The sequence below is a fragment of the Vigna radiata genome, chromosome 1 (genome assembly GCF_000741045.1).
Source record: "Vigna radiata var. radiata cultivar VC1973A chromosome 1, Vradiata_ver6, whole genome shotgun sequence".
NCBI classification, from domain to species: Eukaryota; Viridiplantae; Streptophyta; class Magnoliopsida; order Fabales; family Fabaceae; genus Vigna; species Vigna radiata.
The window spans coordinates 10,137,613-10,160,586 of record NC_028351.1 but is presented as its reverse complement, the minus strand read 5'-3'; the positions used below and the strand labels follow the sequence as shown (position 1 = coordinate 10,160,586).

At 31.4% G+C, this 22,974-nt stretch overlaps 3 protein-coding genes across 8 annotated transcripts; 2 read left to right on the top strand and 1 right to left on the bottom strand.

Moving 5' to 3' along the window:
• The first annotated feature begins 51 nt into the window (after nucleotides 1-51).
• LOC106762940 (histone-lysine N-methyltransferase ASHH3) lies at nucleotides 52-8,563 on the top strand. 6 transcript variants are annotated; one of them, XM_022784462.1, is made up of 15 exons: nucleotides 52-231; nucleotides 1,794-1,819; nucleotides 1,917-1,960; nucleotides 2,309-2,438; nucleotides 2,665-2,779; nucleotides 3,433-3,532; nucleotides 4,043-4,121; nucleotides 4,209-4,380; nucleotides 4,470-4,550; nucleotides 4,667-4,793; nucleotides 7,310-7,337; nucleotides 7,482-7,563; nucleotides 7,660-7,705; nucleotides 7,791-7,874; nucleotides 8,113-8,563. In XM_022784462.1, exons 2-14 carry the CDS (start codon nucleotides 1,801-1,803, stop codon nucleotides 7,857-7,859), a joined length of 1,092 nt encoding a protein of 363 aa, XP_022640183.1. In that variant the 5' UTR covers nucleotides 52-231; nucleotides 1,794-1,800; the 3' UTR covers nucleotides 7,860-7,874; nucleotides 8,113-8,563. The 6 variants fall into 6 exon arrangements, with proteins under 6 accessions (XP_022640183.1, XP_014502556.1, XP_022640190.1 ...); XM_014647070.2 differs by having other exon boundaries at nucleotides 53-231; nucleotides 8,107-8,563; XM_022784469.1 differs by having other exon boundaries at nucleotides 53-231; nucleotides 1,794-1,828; nucleotides 8,107-8,563.
• Nucleotides 8,564-9,560: 997 nt separating this feature from the next.
• On the top strand, nucleotides 9,561-15,183 carry LOC106763067 (40S ribosomal protein S3-1). The gene is made up of 6 exons (XM_014647239.2): nucleotides 9,561-9,697; nucleotides 9,819-9,966; nucleotides 10,041-10,212; nucleotides 14,510-14,564; nucleotides 14,652-14,783; nucleotides 14,880-15,183. The coding sequence occupies exons 1-6, from the start codon at nucleotides 9,668-9,670 to the stop codon at nucleotides 15,057-15,059; spliced, it is 717 nt and encodes a 238-aa protein (XP_014502725.1). The 5' UTR covers nucleotides 9,561-9,667; the 3' UTR covers nucleotides 15,060-15,183.
• Nucleotides 15,184-16,698: 1,515 nt separating this feature from the next.
• LOC106763076 (40S ribosomal protein S3-3) lies at nucleotides 16,699-18,766 on the bottom strand. Its single transcript, XM_014647252.2, has 6 exons — nucleotides 18,609-18,766; nucleotides 18,358-18,505; nucleotides 18,066-18,237; nucleotides 17,384-17,438; nucleotides 17,173-17,304; nucleotides 16,699-17,040 (listed from the first exon to the last, which is right to left on the bottom strand). Exons 1-6 carry the CDS (start codon nucleotides 18,636-18,638, stop codon nucleotides 16,867-16,869), a joined length of 711 nt encoding a protein of 236 aa, XP_014502738.1. The 5' UTR covers nucleotides 18,639-18,766; the 3' UTR covers nucleotides 16,699-16,866.
• Between the last annotated feature and the right edge of the window lie 4,208 nt (nucleotides 18,767-22,974).

Here is a 22,974-nt window from a genome sequence, read left to right as displayed (position 1 = left end):
TATATATAATTAAAAAAGACAGAACCCTATTGTGGTGGCTAAGTTCTGAGAAGTAGATTTTTGAAGTTTTAAAGCTTTCTACTGAGATTCAACCAAGAAGCGCTTTGACAGTTTTTTGAGTTTGTCAAATATATATACAGACAGACACATATATGTGTGTAAATATACATTCGCACCGTCAATTCCATTTCGTTTCCAATCTCACTTTGCTCTTCACCAAACCCATCTCAGGTTTTCTCTTCTTCTTGTCTTGGATTGTGCACATATTTCCCATTTTGCCCCTCTTCTTACTGTACTTGTTCTGCTTCTACGAATGTCTTTTGAATTCTCACTGATTTTATTCCAACCCTTTTGTACTTCTTAACTTTTTACACTGTACTTACTACCATTCGCCACAATTTCTTTCATGGGTTTAAGCCAAATTTTGTTTTTTCTTGCAAACGCTGTTTGTGTTTCCTGCTTCTTGTTATGTTTCTCTGTTTAGTTTAATTCATGTTCTTCGCTGGCTTCCTCACTCTTCTGTGTTTAATTATAAATCTGGGGCAGGAAAAAGTTTGAATTTTTCAGTTGCTTGGCTATTTTTTTTCTTTGAGGATCTTATCTTGGTTGGGCGAAGCGCAAAGTGGTACAAGAGGGTCGGGGGAGGGGAGAATCGCGATTTCCAAATGTAGGATATCAATTGTGATTTGTGAAATAAGGGGAGAAAACATTGTGATTTGTGAGGAAAATGGGGGGAAAAGTTTGAATTTTTCAAAAAAGTATTTTTTTTCCTCTTAGGAATTTTCTTGTGTTTGGGAGAAGGGAGAAGCATAAGAAGGAAGGGGGGATAGGATAATTGTGACTTGTAAACGTAGGATTTCTTAGTTGTTACTCCATTGTAAATTTTCAGAACTTTGTTTCCTCTCTTCTTTTTTTCTTTGCCTTCCATGCAAATGAAAAGTAGTGAGAAGGGCTCTAAAACGAGACAGATATTCGTTTATTATTTATTTGTTTTATTTTTGTTGGGAAAAATGTGTTTATTGGAGCAATTGGCTGTATCAGAGTAGTTCTTGTCAAGTGCAAGATAATGAAATAGTTGAAAGATTAGGTAATGGAGAAGATTTTGAAAGGAATGAAAGTTTCCAGTGTCAACAGATAGCAAGTTGGGGAGAGGGGGGTGATAGATGTAGTCCCTCAAATATAGGTCATCTTTGCTGGTGCGTATAACCCAAACCCTGTGTATATGTAAGGGTCCCCTTAATTTATTCAATTTATTATTAATTTAAACTTCTTTAAGTTCTCTTATACTGACTCTTATTTCTGCATTCAAAATTGTGAAATTGATTAACAGATAAAGTGCAGATTATTAGTGGTTGAAAAATAAATACTCTGAGGTTTTCTGTTCATTTTAAATTATTTAATGTAACACCAGGAGGAGTTCCCAAAACAGATTAAGATGCCATGGTAGTAATGATTCTTTATGAACTTAAATTAAATAAAGTTGGTTTTAGCAGATAAATTTGTTTTATTTTATTTTTTAAATTTCATTTTTCAGTTTTTCTCATTATGTATTATTTTGTTCTTCAATTCCCAATTTTGCTTGTCAAGGAATAAATATTGAATCATCTTTCTGCCTGCTTATCCCATCTAGTTTCTGTTTGCCATGGCACTAACATATGTAGGAAAAAAAATATTTTTTAGGTCTATGTTTGAGGATGCTAATTTTGATTTATTGATTTTGGAAATTCAACATAGGGAAAAATTTTGGTGTCTTACTTTTGCTTAAAGCTGATACATTTTTCTTCATTTTGTAGGCAAAGTATGCCTTTGAAGGAATCAAGTAAGTCTTGTATGTGGATTTTGTGGTATTGATTTTCAATATCCGATTTATGGTTTGAGCTTCTATTGAGAAACTGAGACACAGGTTGATCACATAGGAATATCAAGTACTCTATCAGATTTCATGCCTGCCATGAAAAAGGTTGTTTAGTGTTGTTGTAATACCTTTGACTTGACCAGTCATTCTCTTAAGTTCTCTAAAATATTATGTGATGATGCTGGGGGATTGGCCAAATGCATAGCAATTACTAACATGAACTTACGATTAGTTATTGCCATATCTTTAGTTGGTCCTTTTAAGTTAAGATGGCTCATTTAATCAAATATTTATTTTGGTTTTGATGGCTTTTCGTATCAGATTCAATTTTTATAGAATATGTTGTTGTGGTAGTCCATTGCTATTGTGTTAGTCAACTCAATTTGAATTTTGCCTTTTGAATGAATTGCCTTAGTTCCTTTTTTTTTTTTTTTTTTTCTTTCCGTTTAACAGAATTCTGAGCAGACTCATTTTGGATCTGTTTTCAACAAGTTATTGAAGGAGCTTCGAGAACCTGTTGACTTTGAACTTCCTGATTGGTTTAATAAATCAAAGCCAATGCAGTACTCCTATATAAAACGCAGTATCCTTTGTACTTCTTCTGAAATGTTCACGGTAACTGTGTATCTTTCATGTAGAGCTGTATGGTTTATAAGTAAATTTGCATGTATTGATCCTGCTAGAATTTAAGTTGTTTTTAATTTCCTAATTACCTCTAAATTGTGCAATCCTGTTTTACTTAGTTTGTCTGTTTAGATGGCTAGAGTTTTAGGGAATTGTCTATATTTGTTTGTTTTTACAAATTTAAGATATATATCTCACAAAGAAGGTCAAAAGATCCCGGTTTGACGATGATGGCATATTCTGTTCCTGTACTCCTTCCGCTGGATCTACTAGTGTATGTGGTAGAGATTGCCACTGTGGGTAAGTATTCCATTTGCATGTTCTTTAAGTAATGTTCCCAAATCTACCTTTATTTCTATTATTTATTGTTTTTATAAAGTTTATTGTCAGCAGCCAATCAACCATCCAAAATCATCATTGATTTTTTTTTTCAGAAATATTTATTTTTGGTGTCTGTTTGAGTACTTGTTTTTCAATGGGCTGTGTAGTGTGGTTAACTAAGTTCTTCATAAGCATGTTTAGTTCATCAAATATGGTTACTGTTGGAAGCACCGTATATTCTCATTGTTGCTTGATCTAAGCCTTTATAATAATTGTTTGCGAAGCTACCATGTCATGAAAAGCATGTTGCATTCCCTTAAAAACCAATAAGGAATGGGATGGTGTAGCTTTGGTTTCCATAAGTTTAAGAAATAGCTTGAACTTGTTCCATGATAGGAAGGGTTATTACCTCTTTAACTAATCATGCGAGTTGCTAGCCTTGTGAAGTTGTGTGATGTTTAAAATGGCTGGAAGGCTTATTGTTTCTAGATATTACAGGTGCATCTAGTACTTTGTTTTACTATGTAACATAAAGTCTCTACTTGCTTATTATATCATATAATATTACAAATGTAAGTATATCAACATGATTTTAAGTCATAGCTTACTCATCATGTTGACTGTTCCTGTAGGATGCTTCTGTCTAGCTGTTCATCAGGCTGTAAATGTGGGAGCTCTTGTCTTAACAAACCGTTCCAGAATCGCCCTGTGAAAAAGATGAAATTGGTTCAGGTATAAATTTCTGGCTCAGAATTTTTTTTTGTTATAATATAGTTCTCAAGAGTTATTCCTGTATTTTTCTTTTCATAGCAAAATCAAGATTCTGTTTAGAGGTCATTGAAACTTGTGAGGTAATTTTTGCATGTGTCCTGCTGACATGGTTGTGTAATTTAGCTGCTCTTGTTTTTCGTTTTAATTTGGGTCTATATTGCTGTGTGTTTCTTTACATTTTTGTCTTGAAAGTTCTTTAGCCTTATTCTATTCAATTTTGCTAAAGAAACTAATAAAAATATTTACATTCATAAAAGTAACTTTGAAAATTTGAAATAACTATATTCCTTTTTTAGTGTCCTCATTCTCCCCCCCACTATCTCCACCACTTTTCTATCATCACAATACTTTATTTTTGTCCTCATAGATAGATGTGTCTTTATTCTAGTTAGATTATTTGAATTTGTATAATCACTAGCATTTTCTCGTCAAATATCTACACTTGACATGCTGAGATTTAACATTCTGTAGACTGAGAAATGTGGTTCTGGAATTGTGGCGGATGAAGATATCAAACATGGGGAGTTTGTTATAGAATATGTTGGAGAAGGTGATTATTTTCCTATCAATATTTATAAAGTGAGTTTTTACTTAACTACTCTGAAAGCTACTTACGACTGTTCTCTTTTCTCTACAGTCATTGATGACAGAACATGTGAGGAAAGGCTTTGGAACATGAAACACCGTGGTGAAACGAATTTCTACTTATGTGAAATCAATCGAGATATGGTGATAGATGCAACATATAAGGGAAACAAATCAAGATACATCAACCATAGTTGCTGTCCAAATACTGAGATGCAGAAATGGTTGGTTACTATTTTTTTTATTTGTATGATGCTGCTGCTGCAGGATTTATACATTCCTGTAACGTGCAATTTTTTTCTCCATTTTTAAGGATAATTGATGGTGAAACAAGAATTGGCATATTTGCAACTCGTGACATACAAAAGGGCGAGCATCTGACTTACGATTACCAGTATGAGCACTTACCTGTTCTTTGCTCACCCTTTAAGTTTTGGTGGTGTTGGCTTCTCCTGAGTTATGCTACCAACATGACTCTGGCTGGCTGGGATGTTTCTAACTACGTTGCAGGTTTGTTCAATTTGGTGCAGATCAAGATTGCCACTGTGGTGCTGCTGCATGTAGGCGTAAATTGGGTGTTCGACCTACGAAGCCTAAAGTGTCTTCAGATGCTGCATTAAAATTAGTTGCATACCAGGTGACTTCAGCTTCTCATGAAAAATAACCATTCTAATTATGCTTCTCTCTCTAATCTCCATGAAACTTTAATTATAACCTAGATTATTCCAGTGACTTGTTCAGATTTTATTTGTGAATGGTGGTTAGTCCTGGATCACAATTTTCCTAATCATAAGCTCAAGAAGCAATGATATAGCATTTTTTTGAATTGGGTTTATGTTGGTAACTTATTATTAGGTCCGTAAGTCTGTCATTTCAGTGCTGCATATTAAAAAACTATAAAAGAACAAACTACATTATTTTCTACAAGAATTAGAGGTAAAGGGGTAACAGGAGGATTAATAATGCTGAGTTTAGCCACCACACAAGGCTCTTAGGTGTGACTAAATGAATTGTTAGGGTATGGCTTTTTTGGTATGATGATTAGCAGACAGTTCTAACAGTATATTGGATGAATGGAACAGGAAAATAAAGTTCTTATTAGTGAATTTAAACAAATAGTGAATTGCAGTAAAGTTTTTAAATGTGTTGACTCTTGACAGTGGATACAAAAAATTCCAAATATGAAATTTTATAATGGAGTTCACATCTCATTTAATGGGACATTGCTTATTCTTGAGAAAAGGTAGAGGTGGAGTTGTGAATATTACTTCTGAATTAGTAGGAATACAAGTATATAATTAGGGAAATAATAAGAAGCAATGAGGACAAATTTTGAGCTAAATCTACCCTCTCTTAAGTTGGTGAATGCCAAAAACATGTCAAAACTGTTCGTTAGGAAATCCCTTAGTCAATACCAATTTAAACACTAAAGGAACAATTTTACAACATTGAACTGGGTTGAGTGCAATACCTTTCACAAAATGGCTTCATATGGTCTGAAATTATGCATCGACACTTGTCCTCACAACATTTTGCTTTTTTCTTCTCTCTGTCACTGAATTATACTCCTAAAAGCATACAGTACTGTGAGGTGAATCTCCTCTGAGTAATCGGTTACATTTTGTTTTTTCTCTGTTTCACCAAGTTATGGGCCTGAAAGGGCCTGAAAGAACATACAGCAACTTGAGTTGAATCTCCACTAAGTAATTGGTACTTGCATTACTTTTACTTTTTCTTCTGTGTCAACAATTTATATGCCTAAAAGCATACAGCATCCTGGTTCTTGCATAATTTTCTGTGATTTTTCAATTTTCTCATCTCTAAAAACTTGAGCTTAAATTCTGGTGTTTTGAAAACAATCCATAGTGGTGCTGACACTATAGAGGGAGGATAGTGGACAGTGGAATGGTCACTCTTCTAAATTTATTTAATTATAGCTATTTACATATAAACTCTAAAAAATTATGATATTGATAATTAACAATAAAAGGTCTTATAGGTATCTTGAACAGAACATTTAAATGCTAATCAAAGTCAAAAGGTCTTTATCATTTTATATTTTGGAAGTTGCAATCCCAAAAATAACCCCATGAGAAGTATCTGTAATGTCTCAATTCAGAGGGTTTTCTTGCAACCAACACATAGCACTGCCATTATGACTGCCGCCATTGCTGTTCAGCCTGCTATTTGATCATTTACCAGGTTACAGAAATTTGCTCCCCTGTAGCAGCCCTTGTAGTGGCTCTTAGCCACTCTGCTCTGCTGCTATTGCACACTATTTGAAACCCTAATTGATGTCAATTCTCCATTTGGTTGGTATTTAGCATTTTTACAAATTAATTAAAATTTGAAAGAAAAAGGTGGAAAAATTGATTGGGTAGACATGTAGAAAGTAACTTCCTCCTCCTTGGAAATGTAAGATACCCTCCTTCTACCACGGGAATAAGAAGTATTGCAAATATGAGCATTCATAAATTATCTTATAACAACAAATAGAGAAAATTTATTGCTGAATAGAGAATCAGAGAAAAGAAACTGAGTTCATTGAAATTCATTTCCATAAGTTCCATGAGAGGAAAATAGGAAGAAAAATTGAAATAAACTTCTTCCTGAGCTTAATTTGTAGAAATTTTCCTGTATAGTTGTTCTACTTTTTATATGTTTTAACTTGTGCATAAGGTAATTTTATTTTATGAAAAAGTTAAATTTATCTTTTTCTTCTCTAAAAGAGCTTATGGAGAAGCTCATCCAAACAAACCCTAACAAACTAACAACTTAAAGTTGTTTTAGATGCTGATAAGAACTTTAGGAAAATTGATAAGGGTAGGAACCAAACACTACATATTTTACTACTGTGTTAAGGAGGGAAAACCAAAAGTCCTATCATTGTACTCTTCTTAGAGAGACAGTGATTCACTCTATGACACTTCACTCAACTTCTTTGTTGGTAACCTTTTTGAGATATATGACAACTGCCTCTAATACCAATCAATTGGAGCCTTGGTGAACTACACCACAAAAGCTAGCCATTCAAAAGGGAGAGAATAAAAACTTCAACCACTGAGCACATTCCATAATACTTAATTAGCATAATCACTTCTACTGAACTCAGTATCTGTGTTGCTGACTAATTGTGTACTTTTGTCTCGACAGGTTTATCAGAATGGACGCTTGCAAATTGGTAGGTTTGCTTTTTTGTTTTGTTAGTTATTTACTATTTTTTTTCTTCTGAAAGTAAATGTGCATAAAATCTGTGATCAGTTCCTCTTTTAATTTATCTTCGATATATAAAATACCCCTTTCCCTGTTGCACTTGGTTTTTCAGGAGGTTCTCGTGTTAACCACCGAAAATGCTTACACAATTGCATTGGTGAAGTTATTAGAATAAAAAGCTTTGAAAATGAGAGGTATGGTAAAATTGTCCCTTTATTAGTTGTGGCACTGTGTCTTCTGAAGTTTATGTATGTATATCCTTAATCATTTTCATTCTTAAAATGCTGCAGGTTTGGAGTCATTAAAAGGTTTGATGAACATTCTCGAAAACATTCAGTAAGGGATTTCTTTGTCTGGATTTTGAAAATTTAGATGAAACTTGTGATCAAATATGAATATGTATTTATTTTTGCTTTTGCAGATCATGTTTGAGGATGGTCGTGTTGAAATTTATGACATGTCAAAAGAGGACTGGGAGCTTGTGAGATAGTAATGCAACTGTTTGGTAGGAACTACTTAGTGAATACTTCTTTTATGCATGATTTATCCATCTGTATAACATTGTGATATATTGTATTTTAATTGGTAAATCTCAAAATTGTCACACTTTAATTTGATTTGGGGACTTGGGTAATGATGAAAATTAGTTGATCTGCTTTTAGTGTATATGTTGATTATTAGGGCATGTTATTTAGTTTTGAATATATTGATTACTTAATAACACCTGTGTTGTTCAGGTGCAGGTGAAAGGAGGTGAAAAACAGAAAATCACAGTCATTATTCTTTCATTTCATGTGCATAATTCTTGTAGTTGCTGAGGCTCTGATCAACGGAATATGAAGCTGGATATATGAAATCTTACTGATTGAAGATATCAATAAGTTTTGTTTTCTTCTGACAAACTGTATGGTGTTAGCCTAGATGATTGTTGTTCAAAAGACTGAAAATAATCCTTGTATTTTTTAAAATCCTAAGTACTCTCTAAAATGAGAATTCTTCTTGTACCATTACCTAATATATGTGTAGTTTCAATTGTATTCTTTTACTGCCAAATTTTCAGTATAAGGTTAATATTAGTGATAATGAAGGAGTTCTGATGAAGAAAAACAAGCATAAACTTGTTAAATATCTATTACTCTTTGATCAACGCTGATGACTGATAAAGTCAGACACATTGATCTTCCTCTGCTTTGAATTGTATTGTATGAGTCATTTTAATTATTACAGGTAAAAACAGTGTTTGACTTTGTTGGGATAATTTTCTATCATTGGAGCACTCACATGTTTGGAGATTCTACTGTCTATTGTATGAATATAAAATCATATGTTAAATTGATAATATAGTTTAAATTATTTTGTGCCGTAATATTTAACCACTAATTGGCATCCTAATATAACACACTTAGTATAAAATAAAATTTAAAACAAATTAAATTTTCAAACATGATAATTGGGTCATAATTGTGCATAGATAAGCACATTGGCCAAACTTTGGATTTTTGCAATAATCATTTAACCTTGCATCTTAAATTTTTTTTAAAATTTCAAAACTGTTTTCTACACTTCAAAAAAATTTATTTTTCATTTTTTTGTGTTTTATTTTATTTCAAATGAAAGATTTTTTCCTCATTAAATTTTAAAATTTGATAAAAGATTTATTAAGATTTTATTAAATTTTGAAATTTAATAAAAAAAAAATTCTTCCATCTAACGAAAGATTTATTTTTTTATTGAATTTTAAAATTCAAAAAAAGATTTTTCATTTTCTTTATCATTTGAAATCTGAAAAAAAATGCAACTTTTAAAACTATTTTTTGGAATTTGAAAATACAGAATGAAACAACTCACTTTTTTTTACATTATCATACCTTTTCTATTTTTGAATTTTTTATTATATATATATATATATATATATATATATATATATATATATATATATGATCAAGTAATTTTCTAGAATAGATTATTTATTACAAAAAATCAATGGATATTTAATTTAATTAAAATATTATATTTAAAATTAGTTATTTTAAAAAACTATAGCAATCTTATATTTATAATAAGTCTTCTAATTCATTTTTACCTATTTTCTTAGTGTATTTCTAAATTACTTTTGCATTTAAAAAATAGAACAATAATATTTAGGTAAAAAGTAAAATTTAATATAATTTTAAACATTTTATCTGGGCCTGATCCAAAACTCTACAAGCTTATTCCCGACACATTAGGGTTTGTAGTCACTGACTCTCATTGTGTGTATTCAGATCAGAAGCAGATCCGTTTTCTTTGTTTCTAAACATGGCAACTCAGATGAGTAAGAAGAGAAAGGTAAGTTGTTAACGGAATCAGAAATAACAACAATTTTTCTTTCGCTTTCTCGTTTTGTGTTTTTTTGTCTGCTTTCCGATATTTTGTGTGAATTGAATATTTGAAAGGTGTGACTGTACAGTTTGTTGCGGACGGAGTGTTCTTTGCCGAACTGAACGAGGTCCTGACACGTGAGTTGGCAGAGGATGGTTATTCTGGCGTCGAGGTTAGGGTTACGCCTATGCGCACCGAGATCATCATCAGAGCCACCAGAACCCAAGCCGTTCTCGGTAAGTGTGATTCTAGAACTTCTGTTACTTTGGTTGAATTAATGTTAGTTTATTAATTGTGTTTTGATGTGTAGGTGAGAAGGGGAGGAGAATTAGAGAACTGACTTCAGTGGTGCAGAAGAGGTTCAAGTTTCCTGAGAACAGTGTTGAGCTTTATGCGGAAAAGGTGAACAACAGAGGTCTATGTGCCATTGCTCAGGCCGAGTCTCTTCGCTACAAGCTCCTCGGTGGTCTTGCTGTTCGCAGGTATGTATAACTTTTAGTAAATTTATTAGTTTATCTAATGATTATAGTATTTCTGAATTTGAGTTATCAATAGGCAGGGATTTTAGTTTTAGGTATTATGAATCTGTGCACTTCTTGCTCAATGCTTATGCTTTATTGTGTTAGTAGATTGATTTAGTGTATTTAGAGAAGCTTTTGCAAAATTGTTTGTTTGAGGAGAGCAGGAAATTGGTTTTGGTTTAAGAGATTGGTTCTCTACTGAAGTGTGCCTATGTCTGGATTCTTCTATCCTGAGAGCAATAAATTTTTCAACCTAAATTGAAGTAATTTTTTATAAGTTCTAGTCAAACCATCTCAAAGGAACTTCAATTACACTCAGATCTTGATGAGCTACGTGTCAAGCTCAATATATGAAAGACAAATTTTTGGAGTTTAGGATAATCATCACCTTAAGACCACCAATTTGTTGGAGTCTTTAAATTGGATGACCTAGTAGCCAAGAGACAACCAAAATATTTAACTTGTTTTTTGAAATCATCAATTTGAACATCAATAAGAGTTTGTTCATCCTCAGCCCACACCATCCTAGTTATACATTACCTTAGACCTCGTTTCACTTCCAAATCCACCTTAAATCTAGGACGGCAGTGCATTTGAGTGTTAAGAAAATAACTTACAGCATGCAAAGGCATGTAGAGTTGCTTGTCCCACCCTTCATTGGTGATTACTTTTGGTTAATTTTTTGTTTAAATTTCTAAATCACTATCTTAACAAAAATATATAGAATGTTAGATTGAAACCTTTTCTTGATAGCATTGAAAGCTTTTTGTATCTTCTCCTTAGCTTTGTCCAATGCTTCAAAAATGAACCTCATGGCTAGCTTTTAATTCAAAGCGCTTCAATTAGAGGCAATGCACTTTTCAAACAAGTTGTGATATTCTTTCAAAAATCCTTACCTAAAACCACATCTTCAACTACTTTACTATCAATTGCTTTAGCAAACATGTTAGATGTCAATTCATTACTAGTAAATATTCTAATTAAAGCTCCCTTATTCTCATGAAGGCACCCTAATGTCAAGTAAAATGTAGCACAGAGAATAACACCCTACCTCACCAAATCTCTTCCTTTCATGAAATTTTGACATAGAGAAATTAGAGAAGTTCTTGAATAGATATAAAGGTAGTAATTGTTTTACCTTTTGGAATTCTCTCTTCATAAATTGAGATGTCATAATCTTCCAACATTAAGTCAACACAATGTGCAACACAAGGTGTCCAAAATAGCATTTTTCTCATTCCATCAACATTTGGCTAGACAGCTTTGTAGTTTGTTGCATTATGTGTCATAACTTTAATGACATTGTCTTTCTGGACCTCTTCATAAATGTTATCCATCATCTCAAAAACTTTCAGTTGTTTTAGATATAATAGTTGCATCTATGGACTTTAAAACACAATTCCCTTTAGGTTGTTCGCTAGAAATTTTATTATTGTCCATCATTCCTTATCAATCAAAACATTAGTCATAATCATACATCTCGTTTTCTTTCATTCATCCCTATGTGCTTTTAAAGCAAGAGATGTATTTTGAACTTCCTCCAAATATTTGACTCTGATCTCATGAAAGGATAGAGGTTACAAAATGAGTCATGCATCGCAATCAATTGATAAAGTATTAGTTTTGTTGAAGAGGTGGTGGAAGACAATGTTGTCCAAGTTGTTGCAGATAATACAATAAACTACAGAGCTATTGGTCAAATGATGAGGGCAAAGAGGAAAACACTATTTTGGATACTTGTGTGGTACATTGTGTTGACTTAATATTAGAGGATTATGAGAAGAAGTTTCTAATTCATGAAGAGATAAGGTAAATGAATTACAACCTTTATCTATTTGAGAACTTCTCTAGTTTCTCTACTACACCATTTCACAAAAAAGATTTGGTGAGGTCTAGTCTTACTCATTGTGCCACATCTTACTTGACATAATGGGGCTTCATGAGAACAAGGGAGTTTTAATTAGAATTTTTACTATTAATGAATAAAAGTATAATAGGTTTGCAAAAGCAATTGATGGAAAATTAAAATAGTTGAGGATGTGGAAGGATAAGGATTTTCGGAGAACTATCATAATTTGTTTAAAGGGTGTGTTTCCCCTATTTGAAGTGTGTTTCAGTTAGTTTATCCCCAGCCATGGGGTTTCTTTTTGAAGCAATTGACCTAGCTAAGGAGGATATATGAAAACTTTCAATGTTGTCCAGAAAAGATATATGACTATCAATGTATTATTTATTAATTTAGTGGTTTTGAAACAGAAAACTAACTAACTTGATATATTTTGGTTAGTTATTTGCCTTTAATGAACATTATTGATGAAAGGTGGGACAAGCAAATTCACATGCCTTTGCATGTTGCAAGTTATTTCCTTAACACTCAAATGAATTATTGTCTTGGATTGAAATCTAAGTTGGAAGTAAAACAAGATCTATTATGATGTTTAACATGGATGGTGAAGGATTTGATTGATGTTTAAATTGGGGATTTCAAAAAACAAGCTAAATAGTTTGGTTTTACCTTAGTCAATAGGTCAATTAATTTATTTCCAATAGATTAGTGAGAGTCTTATGGTGATGAGCATCCAATACTAAAGTGTGCCATCATGTATTGAACTTGACATGTAATTCCTCCGAATTTGAATTTAATTTAGATGGTAAGTTATATTTGCCTTTGTATTTGTTTAAGTACTCAAAGAGAAAGAATAGGCTTAAGCAAAGCACAGTGAATGATTTTTTTGTTATGGAATATTCAAGATTACCATAAGCAGAAGCAAACAAGAAAACTGGTTCAAATTGATCTTGATGATTGTTCACCCAATGATGAGTGTATCATGCAAGATGAGCATAGGTAGAGTGAAGGATTAGGTTTCTAGGTAGACAACTTGGATTTGGATGAAACTTGGTTTCAATCCAAGTTGAGGAAGATGAAAGTACACCGCAAGATGATGTAGACATTACTAATTTGAATGGTGGAGCAAATGGAATTTGAAATATGGGGTTGAAGATCTTTGTATGATTATGATTTAACTTGCTAGATTATATGTTATAAATTGTTGTTGTATAATTACTTAACTAGGATGGAGCTATTGGCTTAATGTTATTGTAACTAGGATGGCTTATAGTTGTTATTGTCACTACTTACAACTATTGGCTTACTGTTTATGATTTACTCTTTTTTTTTTGCTTATCATGTGAACTGAAGTTCAATTATGTGCTTATATATGATTTTGTGTGCATGGTTATCAAACTTGCAAGTTAATTCGTTAACTTGGATGAGTTTACATGTTCATTCAGTGCTTTTGAGTTAATTCAGAAGCAAACTCGAGTTTGAAGTAGAATTGTCAGATCAGAGGTGGAATTGGGTGAATTAGCGAGTTGGCTTCTGATTTAGCGAGTTCAATGAGAAATTTTGTTTTTTCACAAAATGAAATCATTTCAGGGTTCACTTACCAGTTTAGGGTTCTAGACTTGGTATCTTTTGTCCTGGTTTTTTCTTCCTTGGACTCTTGCGAATCCCACAATATGTTGCTGGATATGTCAGTGGCTGGCCGGGCATTGCCATCGCCTAAGGTTGGTGTCACCCATCGCCGTTGTTGCTTGCATGCAAACCGTGTTTGAGTAGGGTTTCTGCTGACATTTGGGCCTTAAAGTCAGTTTCTAGATGTCAAAGTTTAGACACGTTTTGTATTATATTTAAATGTTATATATAATTAATTAAAATTATTATAAAAATATTTAAAAATAAATAATATGATTAACTAATAAAAAAATATAAAAATTCTTCATAATGTTATGTAATAAATTATTGTAATTTTGATAAATATTTTAATATATATTTATCTAAAGTAAACTCTTATTTGAGTTTATTAGGTTCTTACGAGTTTACATTAACTTTCAAGTTTCGATATTTATAATCCACACCCTGCATTACTATGTTGAGTAACATCTCGATTTTGACTACCATACATCCAAGGAATGAATCCCGCACTCATACACTTCAGCCTTTCTTCCCCCTTTTCAGCTGGGAACATGATGAAATGCTATTTGACTGTGGTTTAGAGGTAGTGTACCTTGAGATGATATATGTGAGCGATAGCTTCTCATCCTATTAGATTGTTTCTATAGGAACACATTTTAATATTTTACATTGCTAAAGTGCTTTTAAGGACTAGAAGCTTTTAAAGTTTCTAATTTTTTTATTTGGTCGAATACAATTTTTCTGCCTCTGTGTAAGCTCTACAGTTTCAACTCTATGTTGCAGGGCTTGCTATGGTGTTTTAAGATTTGTGATGGAAAGCGGTGCCAAGGGATGCGAGGTTTGTCTACAGAAGCCGCTTTGAACTAATGTTTTTTGTATTGCTTTATACAATGATTTTGTTGTTACTATTGTTTGGCTTGAGCAGGTCATTGTTAGTGGAAAACTGAGAGCTCAAAGAGCCAAATCCATGAAATTCAAGGATGGGTATATGATTTCTTCTGGACAACCAGTCAAGGATTACATCGACTCTGCTGTGAGACATGTGCTCCTTAGACAGGTTTGCTACTATTCTTCGTTACTAATACTATTTTATTTAATGTCATTTGGCACTAGGATTTCAACTTTTTTGTTATTTTTCCGCAATGTTTTACAGGGTGTTCTTGGTATAAAGGTTAAGATCATGCTTGATTGGGATCCTAAAGGGAAACAGGGTCCTAAAACTCCCCTCCCAGATATTGTCACAATCCACACTCCCAAAGAGGAAGAATACAGTCAGCCTGCTACTGCTACTGCTCCTGTTTTGGCCAACGATATTGAGGTTCCTGTTGCTTAAAAATGTTGATTGTTAATACGTAGTTGAATTTCCATGCAGTATTTGTTGGATAACTAGTTCGAAAATTTTGGTATTTAAGCAACAGCAGCATTTGGTTTTTTATGGTTTAATCTTCTTTTGCTCAGCAGTGGAAAGTTCGAATTTGTTAAGAGGTTTTGCTGTTGAAAAACTGTTTTTCTTCAAAAAAAAAAAAACATCAATTGAATGTGTTTTAGTCAGTTTCTTTTTCTCTTAAATTTTACAAATTACAAAATTGATAAAAAAGTTTTATATTTAATATTTTTTATTTAAGTTTAGGGTCATCAAAATCAGTACGGGCCCAAAAATATACTTAATTTTAAATTAAAACTCTAGTTGTATTGATTCCCTACTATATGTGAAGTTTAACCAACTACAAATGATATTTGCATAGAGTATGAAATATTTTAAAATATATTAAATATGCTTTTCTATAAAAAAAAATTTAGAGACCAATCATTAAATTTACCGTACTATATTGTATTTTGTATGTATATTTTTCTTCTCGCATAATGCTAATACCAAAAGAAAACGGAGCATAACTAAAGAATTGGATGTAGAACACAGTCGGCATTTCTTTGCCACCTCATGTCTTTTATATACATTTAACAAGCGTTAAAAAGAAGCCTAAACTGCTCATGCTTTAAATATTTGATAAAATAACTGAAACATTTTACATTATATAGTTTAGAGCACATTTCTACTTTTAGAAGTATATTATTATAGACGAGAATGGTTCAAAAATATATTCTAAATTTTCATATTTTATCATTCCGAATTCATTTTTAGAAACATGTTCCTAATTTTATAATTCAAAATATATTTTTGATTGCAACGGAAAATATTTCGATCATTTAAAGAATCTGACATTTTACCACACCTTAATAAATTGCAGAGAGAATACGTGTACTAAAATAACTTAGCTCAAACAAGAATCTTAATTAAATAAATTTACATTATTAATAGAAATAGCAATTTTTAATTATGTACATGTCTTTTAGGCAGTTTCACTCTTTTTGCTTGATACATTTCCTCACACCTACACTATTCAAAATATTTAACCGATGGGAAGAGATAGTTTGATAGTCTTATAATTTGAAGACAGAGAAGAGAGAGCATATAAGTAAATTATTGAGTAAACAACCAATTTTTTAAGTAATTATTTAGTGGGTTAAAAATCAATAACTCATTTTCTGATATTAGATGATAGAAAAATGGAGGGATATTTTAAATCATTTCTGAACTTACAAACTACTTTATTTATTCAACGATTTCTACAACCTACTACATGCAAATGCTAATGTGCTATCGACTATTATGATAAGCGTGTAATATCGATCATCATGATCTCAAACAAAATCATGCATAAAATGACTCAAGGTAACATAAAATTCCCCTTATAATTATTCTTTTCCCTAATGCATTGATAGTAAAAGTCGTCCTAAAAGGCTTGTTAGAGATAAAAATATTATTTATCTCATCGCCAAACGGAAAGGTGCTTTTCAGCAGAATTCAATGCTAAATCACCTTTCGAGTTTTATAACTTGAGTACAAAAATTTAATACCGCATTGCACGTCCTAAATGTTTAAACATTTAATAAAATAAAACCCAAAAAGACGATTCAATCAGAAGAGGGGGAATATAAAATAATTTATGCTTGAATACTTGCACTCAAGGATAAGGTTTGTTGAAAAGAAACGAAACTACAAAAATCGGTTTGGGAATTCGGCATCAAATACTCAAGGTGCTATTTCAGAATATAAATCTAGTCAAGCAATTAAAACATTTTCAAGCAACGGGGACCTCAATATCAGCTGTTGCCAAAACAGAAGCAGGCCGGGCATACTCTTCCTCCTCCTTTGGAGTGTGAATTGTGACGATATCTGGGAGGGGAGTTTTAGGACCCTGTTTTCCTTTAGGATCCCAATCAAGCATGATCTTAACCTTTATACCAAGAACACCCTACAAGACAACATCAAAAAAATTATCAGCATCACCATTTCAGGATTAGAGAATTGGAAAAGGAGCCAAACGCATGAAATCCTACTTTGAAAAGAAGTTCAATCAGGCATCCAGGAAAAAATAGAAGCAAACCTGTCTTAGGAGAACATGTCTCACTGCAGAATCAATGTAATCCTTCACTGGTTGTCCAGAAGAAATCATGTACCCATCCTTGAATTTCATGGACTTGGCTCTCTGAGCTCTTAGTTTTCCACTGACAATTACCTGCTCAAATCAAACAACAATCACAACAAAACCATTACATAATAAAGCAATACAAAAAAACTGCTTCTATAAAACAAACCTCGCATCCCTTGGCACCACTTTCCATCACAAATCTCAAAACACCATAGCAAGCCCTGAAACAAACAGATTAATATGCATAAATATTATAATGTTGCCAAACATGTAGATGAACTGTATTCACCAAAATATAAAAATAATAAAGCTCCCATCCATAGCAACAATCAACCCTGTCTCCCGTAAAACTCATTCTAGTGATGAGTAAATCATTGGTTATTGTTAGGTAAAATATTTTTTTCTTCCAAATCTTGGTATAACTAGAAGCAAAAAGAAATACTAGATTTACTTAAATTACTCCCATATTAAAGAATTCAGATATACATAATGAGGTGGTAGAATTTACAATAAACATGTACACAAATTACTCAAGATTAAAGAATCTACTCCCAGGATAAAAGACTTCAGATATACATGAAGGGGTAAGAATTTACAATAAACATGCACACAAATCACTTAAAACAACTTAAAAGATCAGTTTCCTACTTTCCTTCAAAAACAACTTGAAAAAATCTATAAAAATAAAATAAAATAAATCAATCCACCATAATAAAACATGATCATCAGGCAGCACTGAGCAGATTAGTAATATCCAAAACTAAAATCTCTGGCTATTAATAAGTCTAAAGAACATACATATTATTATCACTATATAAATGAATAAATTTGCTGAAAATTATACATACCTGCGAACAGCAAGACCTCCAAGGAGCTTGTAACGAAGAGACTCAGCCTGAGCAATGGCACATAGACCTCTGTTGTTCACCTTTTCCGCATAAAGCTCAACACTGTTTTCCGGAAACTTGAATCTCTTCTGCACCACTGAAGTCAGTTCCCTAATTCTCCTTCCCTTCTCACCTACACATCAAAATACACAATCAATAAACTAAAATTCCATTCAATAAAACCAACCGTGGTTCTACAATCACATATACCTAGATTCCAAAAAACCAACAGAGGTTCCACAATCACATATACCTAGAACAGCTTGGGTTCTGGTGGCTCTGATGATGATCTCGGTTCGCATAGGCGTAACCCTAACCTCCACGCCGGAGTAACCATCCTCAGCCAACTCACGCGTCAAAACCTCGTTCAGTTCGGCGAAGAACACTCCGTCCGCAACAAACTGTATATTGATACAGTTCAAATATTCAATTAACACAAAATATCAGAAAAAAAACAAACTGAAACAGAAAATGTTAATGTTTCCTATTCTATATGTTCTTTACCTTTCTCTTCTTACTCATCTGAGTCGCCATGTTTGGAGATGAACTCGAAGTAATCCGAGATCTGAGTCTGATCTGAACACAGAATGAGAAGTAGAGGTTGTGACAGCAAACCCTAATTTCGGAAGAATATACTTATAAGGTTTTGGGTTGGGCCGGACCAAATTTTTCACTTATTTAAGACTTTAATTTCTTTTTTTTTTTAATCAGGAATATGTGTCAGTCTTTATTCTGAGATTAATTGTAATAATTGTGATTATAATATGAGCTCCCAAATATAATATTTTTTATATTTAAAGTTTTAATTATTTTTCTGAATAAATAATTTCAGTATAAAAATGGTTGAGCATTTTCAATTATTTTTTTCCCATTCAATTTTTTTTTTCACAGGCTCGAATATAAAGCATTATTATTTGATAAAATCAATTTTTAACAAAAGAAAAGTATGACAAAAACAGGATTTCTTTTTTATGATTTAAAATTAATTATAAAATAAAAAGCATTTTTCTATGATATATTTGTCACACCTATTCTTTAACAGGCAATTACTGGTGTTTACTCTTTTTAGCCCATTCATATACACAAAATTGAGAGGTGTATGAAAACATTAGCGTTGCAAAAAGAAACTATAATGCTGGGCCAAACTTGTTGCACTAGTTTAGGGTGCTATATTTGTTTTGAGTATATAAAAAAAGTTAAATATAAGTTATTTTTAAGAATTGATTTTATATAATTAAATTTTCTTTTAGCTTAAAATTATTTCAAATAATTAAACTTTGTAAGTTTCATTTTCTATTTAATAAGTCTCTCCATTTGCGGAAAATTTTAATAAATTTTAATAAATTTTAACTATATTTCCATAACGTGCCAAAACATACAATGTTTTATTAAATAAATTATACTCACTACATTTTATTTCATTTAATTCTTTTAATGAGAATCTAAAAAACAACAGTTTTTAAAAGATAACATTAGAATATTTTAACAATAAAAGTTTAAAATTATAAATAGATTTGAAGTTCATTTTATAAAAATAGCATCCTTCTATATTTGTTTTTAAACTTATCTCTTACATTTTTTTTTTATCTTTTTTAGGTTATTTTAGCTTATTGATTTACATGTGATGGATTACTTTAATGTATGTGACTCAATCATACTCATAATGAAATTCTGGTAGTTTATAATCATGATGATGTGTTAAACTCTATTTTGAAGTTTTATTGTTACAGTTAGATCATCTTCTGAGAGATAAAATTCTAAGGAATAACATGAATTGTTTGATTGAGATAATGAAAATTAATTTTAATCTTTGCATTTTTTATTTATATTAACTAAATTGAGTTCTAAAGTCGCAAACTTATATAAAGGATCGAGTTTATGTGATAAAAGTTGAAGAAGACTTCTATAGTGGAATTTAGGATAATGGTCACTATATATGTCGATGTTATAAGTGATTATACCTTGTCATGTATGATTAAGACTTAGTAAATATGGGTTGATCGGGACACTTTATTTATGATTATAGGGCATGTGTTTGACTTCAAGCGTATTTGATTAAATACATAAGTTTGTAATTGAATTTATACATTATTATGCCATGAATCTTTTAAATTGTGTTGTTATTGATAAGAATGTATGACTAATTTGAGTATTATCATATTTTATATGCATTGTATGATTACGGATTGTGGATATATTTCATAAATATCGTTAGCCTACCTTTCTTATTTGTTGGTTGTTGTGTTTTCTCTTTTGTTATAATCTACTGATGTGAACAAATGAAGCTACAAGTGACTCTGAGGTTAATCAATAATTTGGAGGTTGTTTGGGATGATGAGAAACTCTCCCACTCCTCCTTGGGTCTTCAATCTTCATCAATGGCCCCTTTTAGGTTTAATGAGGGGGAGAATCTACAAATTGAGGGTGTTAACGCAAATGGGAGGCACCATTGGGTCTCGAAGTAGCTGCTAGGTGCCTTGGAAAAAAAACCTTATTCTTCTATTGAGTTTCATTTTTTTCCCATCTCCTCTTTTTGTAAACCTTAAGTTATCCACTATGGAGAGTTGACCCTATTGTTGAGATTAGATGTAATAAGCTAAAATCTTGTGTAACTTGTGTTTTTCGTATATGTGTGTTTTTCCAATTAAATTTAATATTTGATTTTTATGCTTAATGCTTACTGTGGTTTGATCTCATGACTTGATTGTTGGTTTTGAGGTATTGAAAAATGTCTTTTGAAACTATAATTAAAATTGAATACTTAATGGAGCTTGTATCTAGGGATAAAACATGATTCATTAGTAATCTAAAGAATCTTGAATTTAATGCATGGTTGTTTGTTGATGGATTGAACTTTGATGAGTTATCATACGCTCAAAGTCACTAGGAATAATATTTAAGTAAGTAAACTTTGAGTTGGTTTTAACTTGAATATGAAATTGAGATGTTCGTGGATGCATGAGAATGAGAATGAAGAGAATGAAATTTAGTCTTGACAATTGTATATACTTGATGTTAAATTTTGGTTGTACATCAACTCTTTGATAAAAGTACAAAAAGAGTTACTTTATGCTCTTGTGAGCTTTATTGTGTAATTTAGTTGTGAATTGCAAGAATTGTCATGTATTACATAAATTCACGTACAGAGAAAGATATTTATTATTTGTTACGTATGAACGATGCATTTGCCATTTTCTACTAAGACATATCCAGATTTTACAAAAAGTTAGACAATTATTTTAAAGTATTAGATATAGTATCTAAAAAAAATTATTTTGAAAAAAAATAATGAAATAAAGTTTAAATATTTAAAAATTTTCATTTATTAACTTTGTATCTTAACTAATTACTAATATGTGCTTTATCTCATTTAAATTACTTATATTCTTGTACCATATTAATCTATGTTTATAATATATATGCTTACAAATATATAACATGGACGAATATACTTTAAGTTGTATGCTTCAAATATTATTTTTCTCTTCATGTTATATGTAAAAGAAAAAAAATTGTATTGATATGTGTGTACCGGGTTTAATAGACAAAAATATCCATATATTAAAGTATCTAAGTTTTAAAGTCAAGGGTATTTGAATAATTTTCATTCTCAAAACTAAAAAAAACAAACAAGAAACCCCCAAACCCTTACTCACCTCCCTTATCCCTCTCAACCCTTTCTCTTTCATCTCTTTCACTCCAACAGTTTCTCTATCATCCTATGGTAGACCAAACTGAAAAAAAAAATCAGAAATACTCGTAGTTAAATAATTTACCTTCGTAAAGAGTTGAGTAATTGACATATTCGCCTTCAGACAAAGGTTCATTCAAGATCTCCTCAATTTCACCATTTTCACTAACATCTCTAATTTCATCATTGCAGATGTTGAATCATCATCTCTTAAAAAATCTCCAAGCCAATTACCAATTCTTTCTTATGTCATTATGCTAGTGAAAAATAAATAAGATTAGATAAGACAAAAAATATGAGAAGAAAACTCATTATAAAATCATTTTTGTAAGAAATTGTTTAACAAGGAGTGTTTCTGATTTTTTTCAGGCCAATTACCAACTCCTTTGATGTCATTATACTTGTGAAAATTAGATAAAATTAGATAAGATAAAATTATAAAATGAAAACTCATTATAAAATCATTTTTTGTAAGAAATTGTTTAACAACGAGTGTTTCTGATTTTTTCCAGACGAATTACCAATTCTTTCATATGTCATCATGCTTGTGAAAATTAGATAAAATTAGATAAGACAAAAGTTATAAAATGAAAACTCGTTATAAATTATTTTTTTTTTTGTAAGAAATCGATTAACAGTCAATGTTTCTGATTTTTTTTTTTCAATTGGGACTACAGTAGAGATGACAAAGAAAAGGTTGGAGTGAGAGAGATGAAAGAAAAAAGGGTTAAGAGGAATAAGAGAGGTGAATACGAGTTTGAGGGTTTCTTTTTTTCTTTTTAGTTTCGAGAATGAAAATTATTAAAATACCCTTAACCTTAAAACTTAGAATCCATGATATATAAGGGTATTTTTGTCTACTAAAACCCGGTACACATTGCTAGAATGTACCAACTGAAAAACAGGCGTACGCGCGTTAGCAAACCCATATATATATATATATATATATATATATATATATATATATATATTATTCATTCAATCAGTGTTTGTGTATCAATGTGGTGGGAGCAAGGCATATGAAAAGGGAATGCTTAGACATGTCTATGGTTTGCATCACTGTGAAGGGTTTGATTACATCACACAAACTCATACCATACCACTAATGAATATAAACAATTAACCTTTGAGTACTAATACATATTTAATAAATGAGTGTTGAAAGGAATATTAATTTTT

What these genes read in the sequence shown, in the direction of transcription:
- LOC106762940 (XM_022784462.1), top strand. An exon ending in GGTAGAGATTGCCACTGTGG is followed by an intron (nt 2,780 to 3,432) that starts GTAAGTATTCCA and finishes CTGTTCCTGTAG; the next exon opens with GATGCTTCTGTCTAGCTGTT. An exon ending in AAAAGATGAAATTGGTTCAG is followed by an intron (nt 3,533 to 4,042) that starts GTATAAATTTCT and finishes AACATTCTGTAG; the next exon opens with ACTGAGAAATGTGGTTCTGG.
- LOC106763067 (XM_014647239.2), top strand. Translation starts at nt 9,668, where the DNA reads ATGGCAACTCAGATGAGTAAGAAGAGAAAG. An exon ending in AGATGAGTAAGAAGAGAAAG is followed by an intron (nt 9,698 to 9,818) that starts GTAAGTTGTTAA and finishes GTGACTGTACAG; the next exon opens with TTTGTTGCGGACGGAGTGTT. An exon ending in GCGGTGCCAAGGGATGCGAG is followed by an intron (nt 14,565 to 14,651) that starts GTTTGTCTACAG and finishes TGGCTTGAGCAG; the next exon opens with GTCATTGTTAGTGGAAAACT.
- LOC106763076 (XM_014647252.2), bottom strand. Translation starts at nt 18,638, where the DNA reads ATGGCGACTCAGATGAGTAAGAAGAGAAAG. An exon ending in GTGGTGCCAAGGGATGCGAG is followed by an intron (nt 17,305 to 17,383) that starts GTTTGTTTTATA and finishes TGATTTGAGCAG; the next exon opens with GTAATTGTCAGTGGAAAACT. An exon ending in GACATGTTCTCCTAAGACAG is followed by an intron (nt 17,041 to 17,172) that starts GTTTGCTTCTAT and finishes GTTGTCTTGTAG; the next exon opens with GGTGTTCTTGGTATAAAGGT.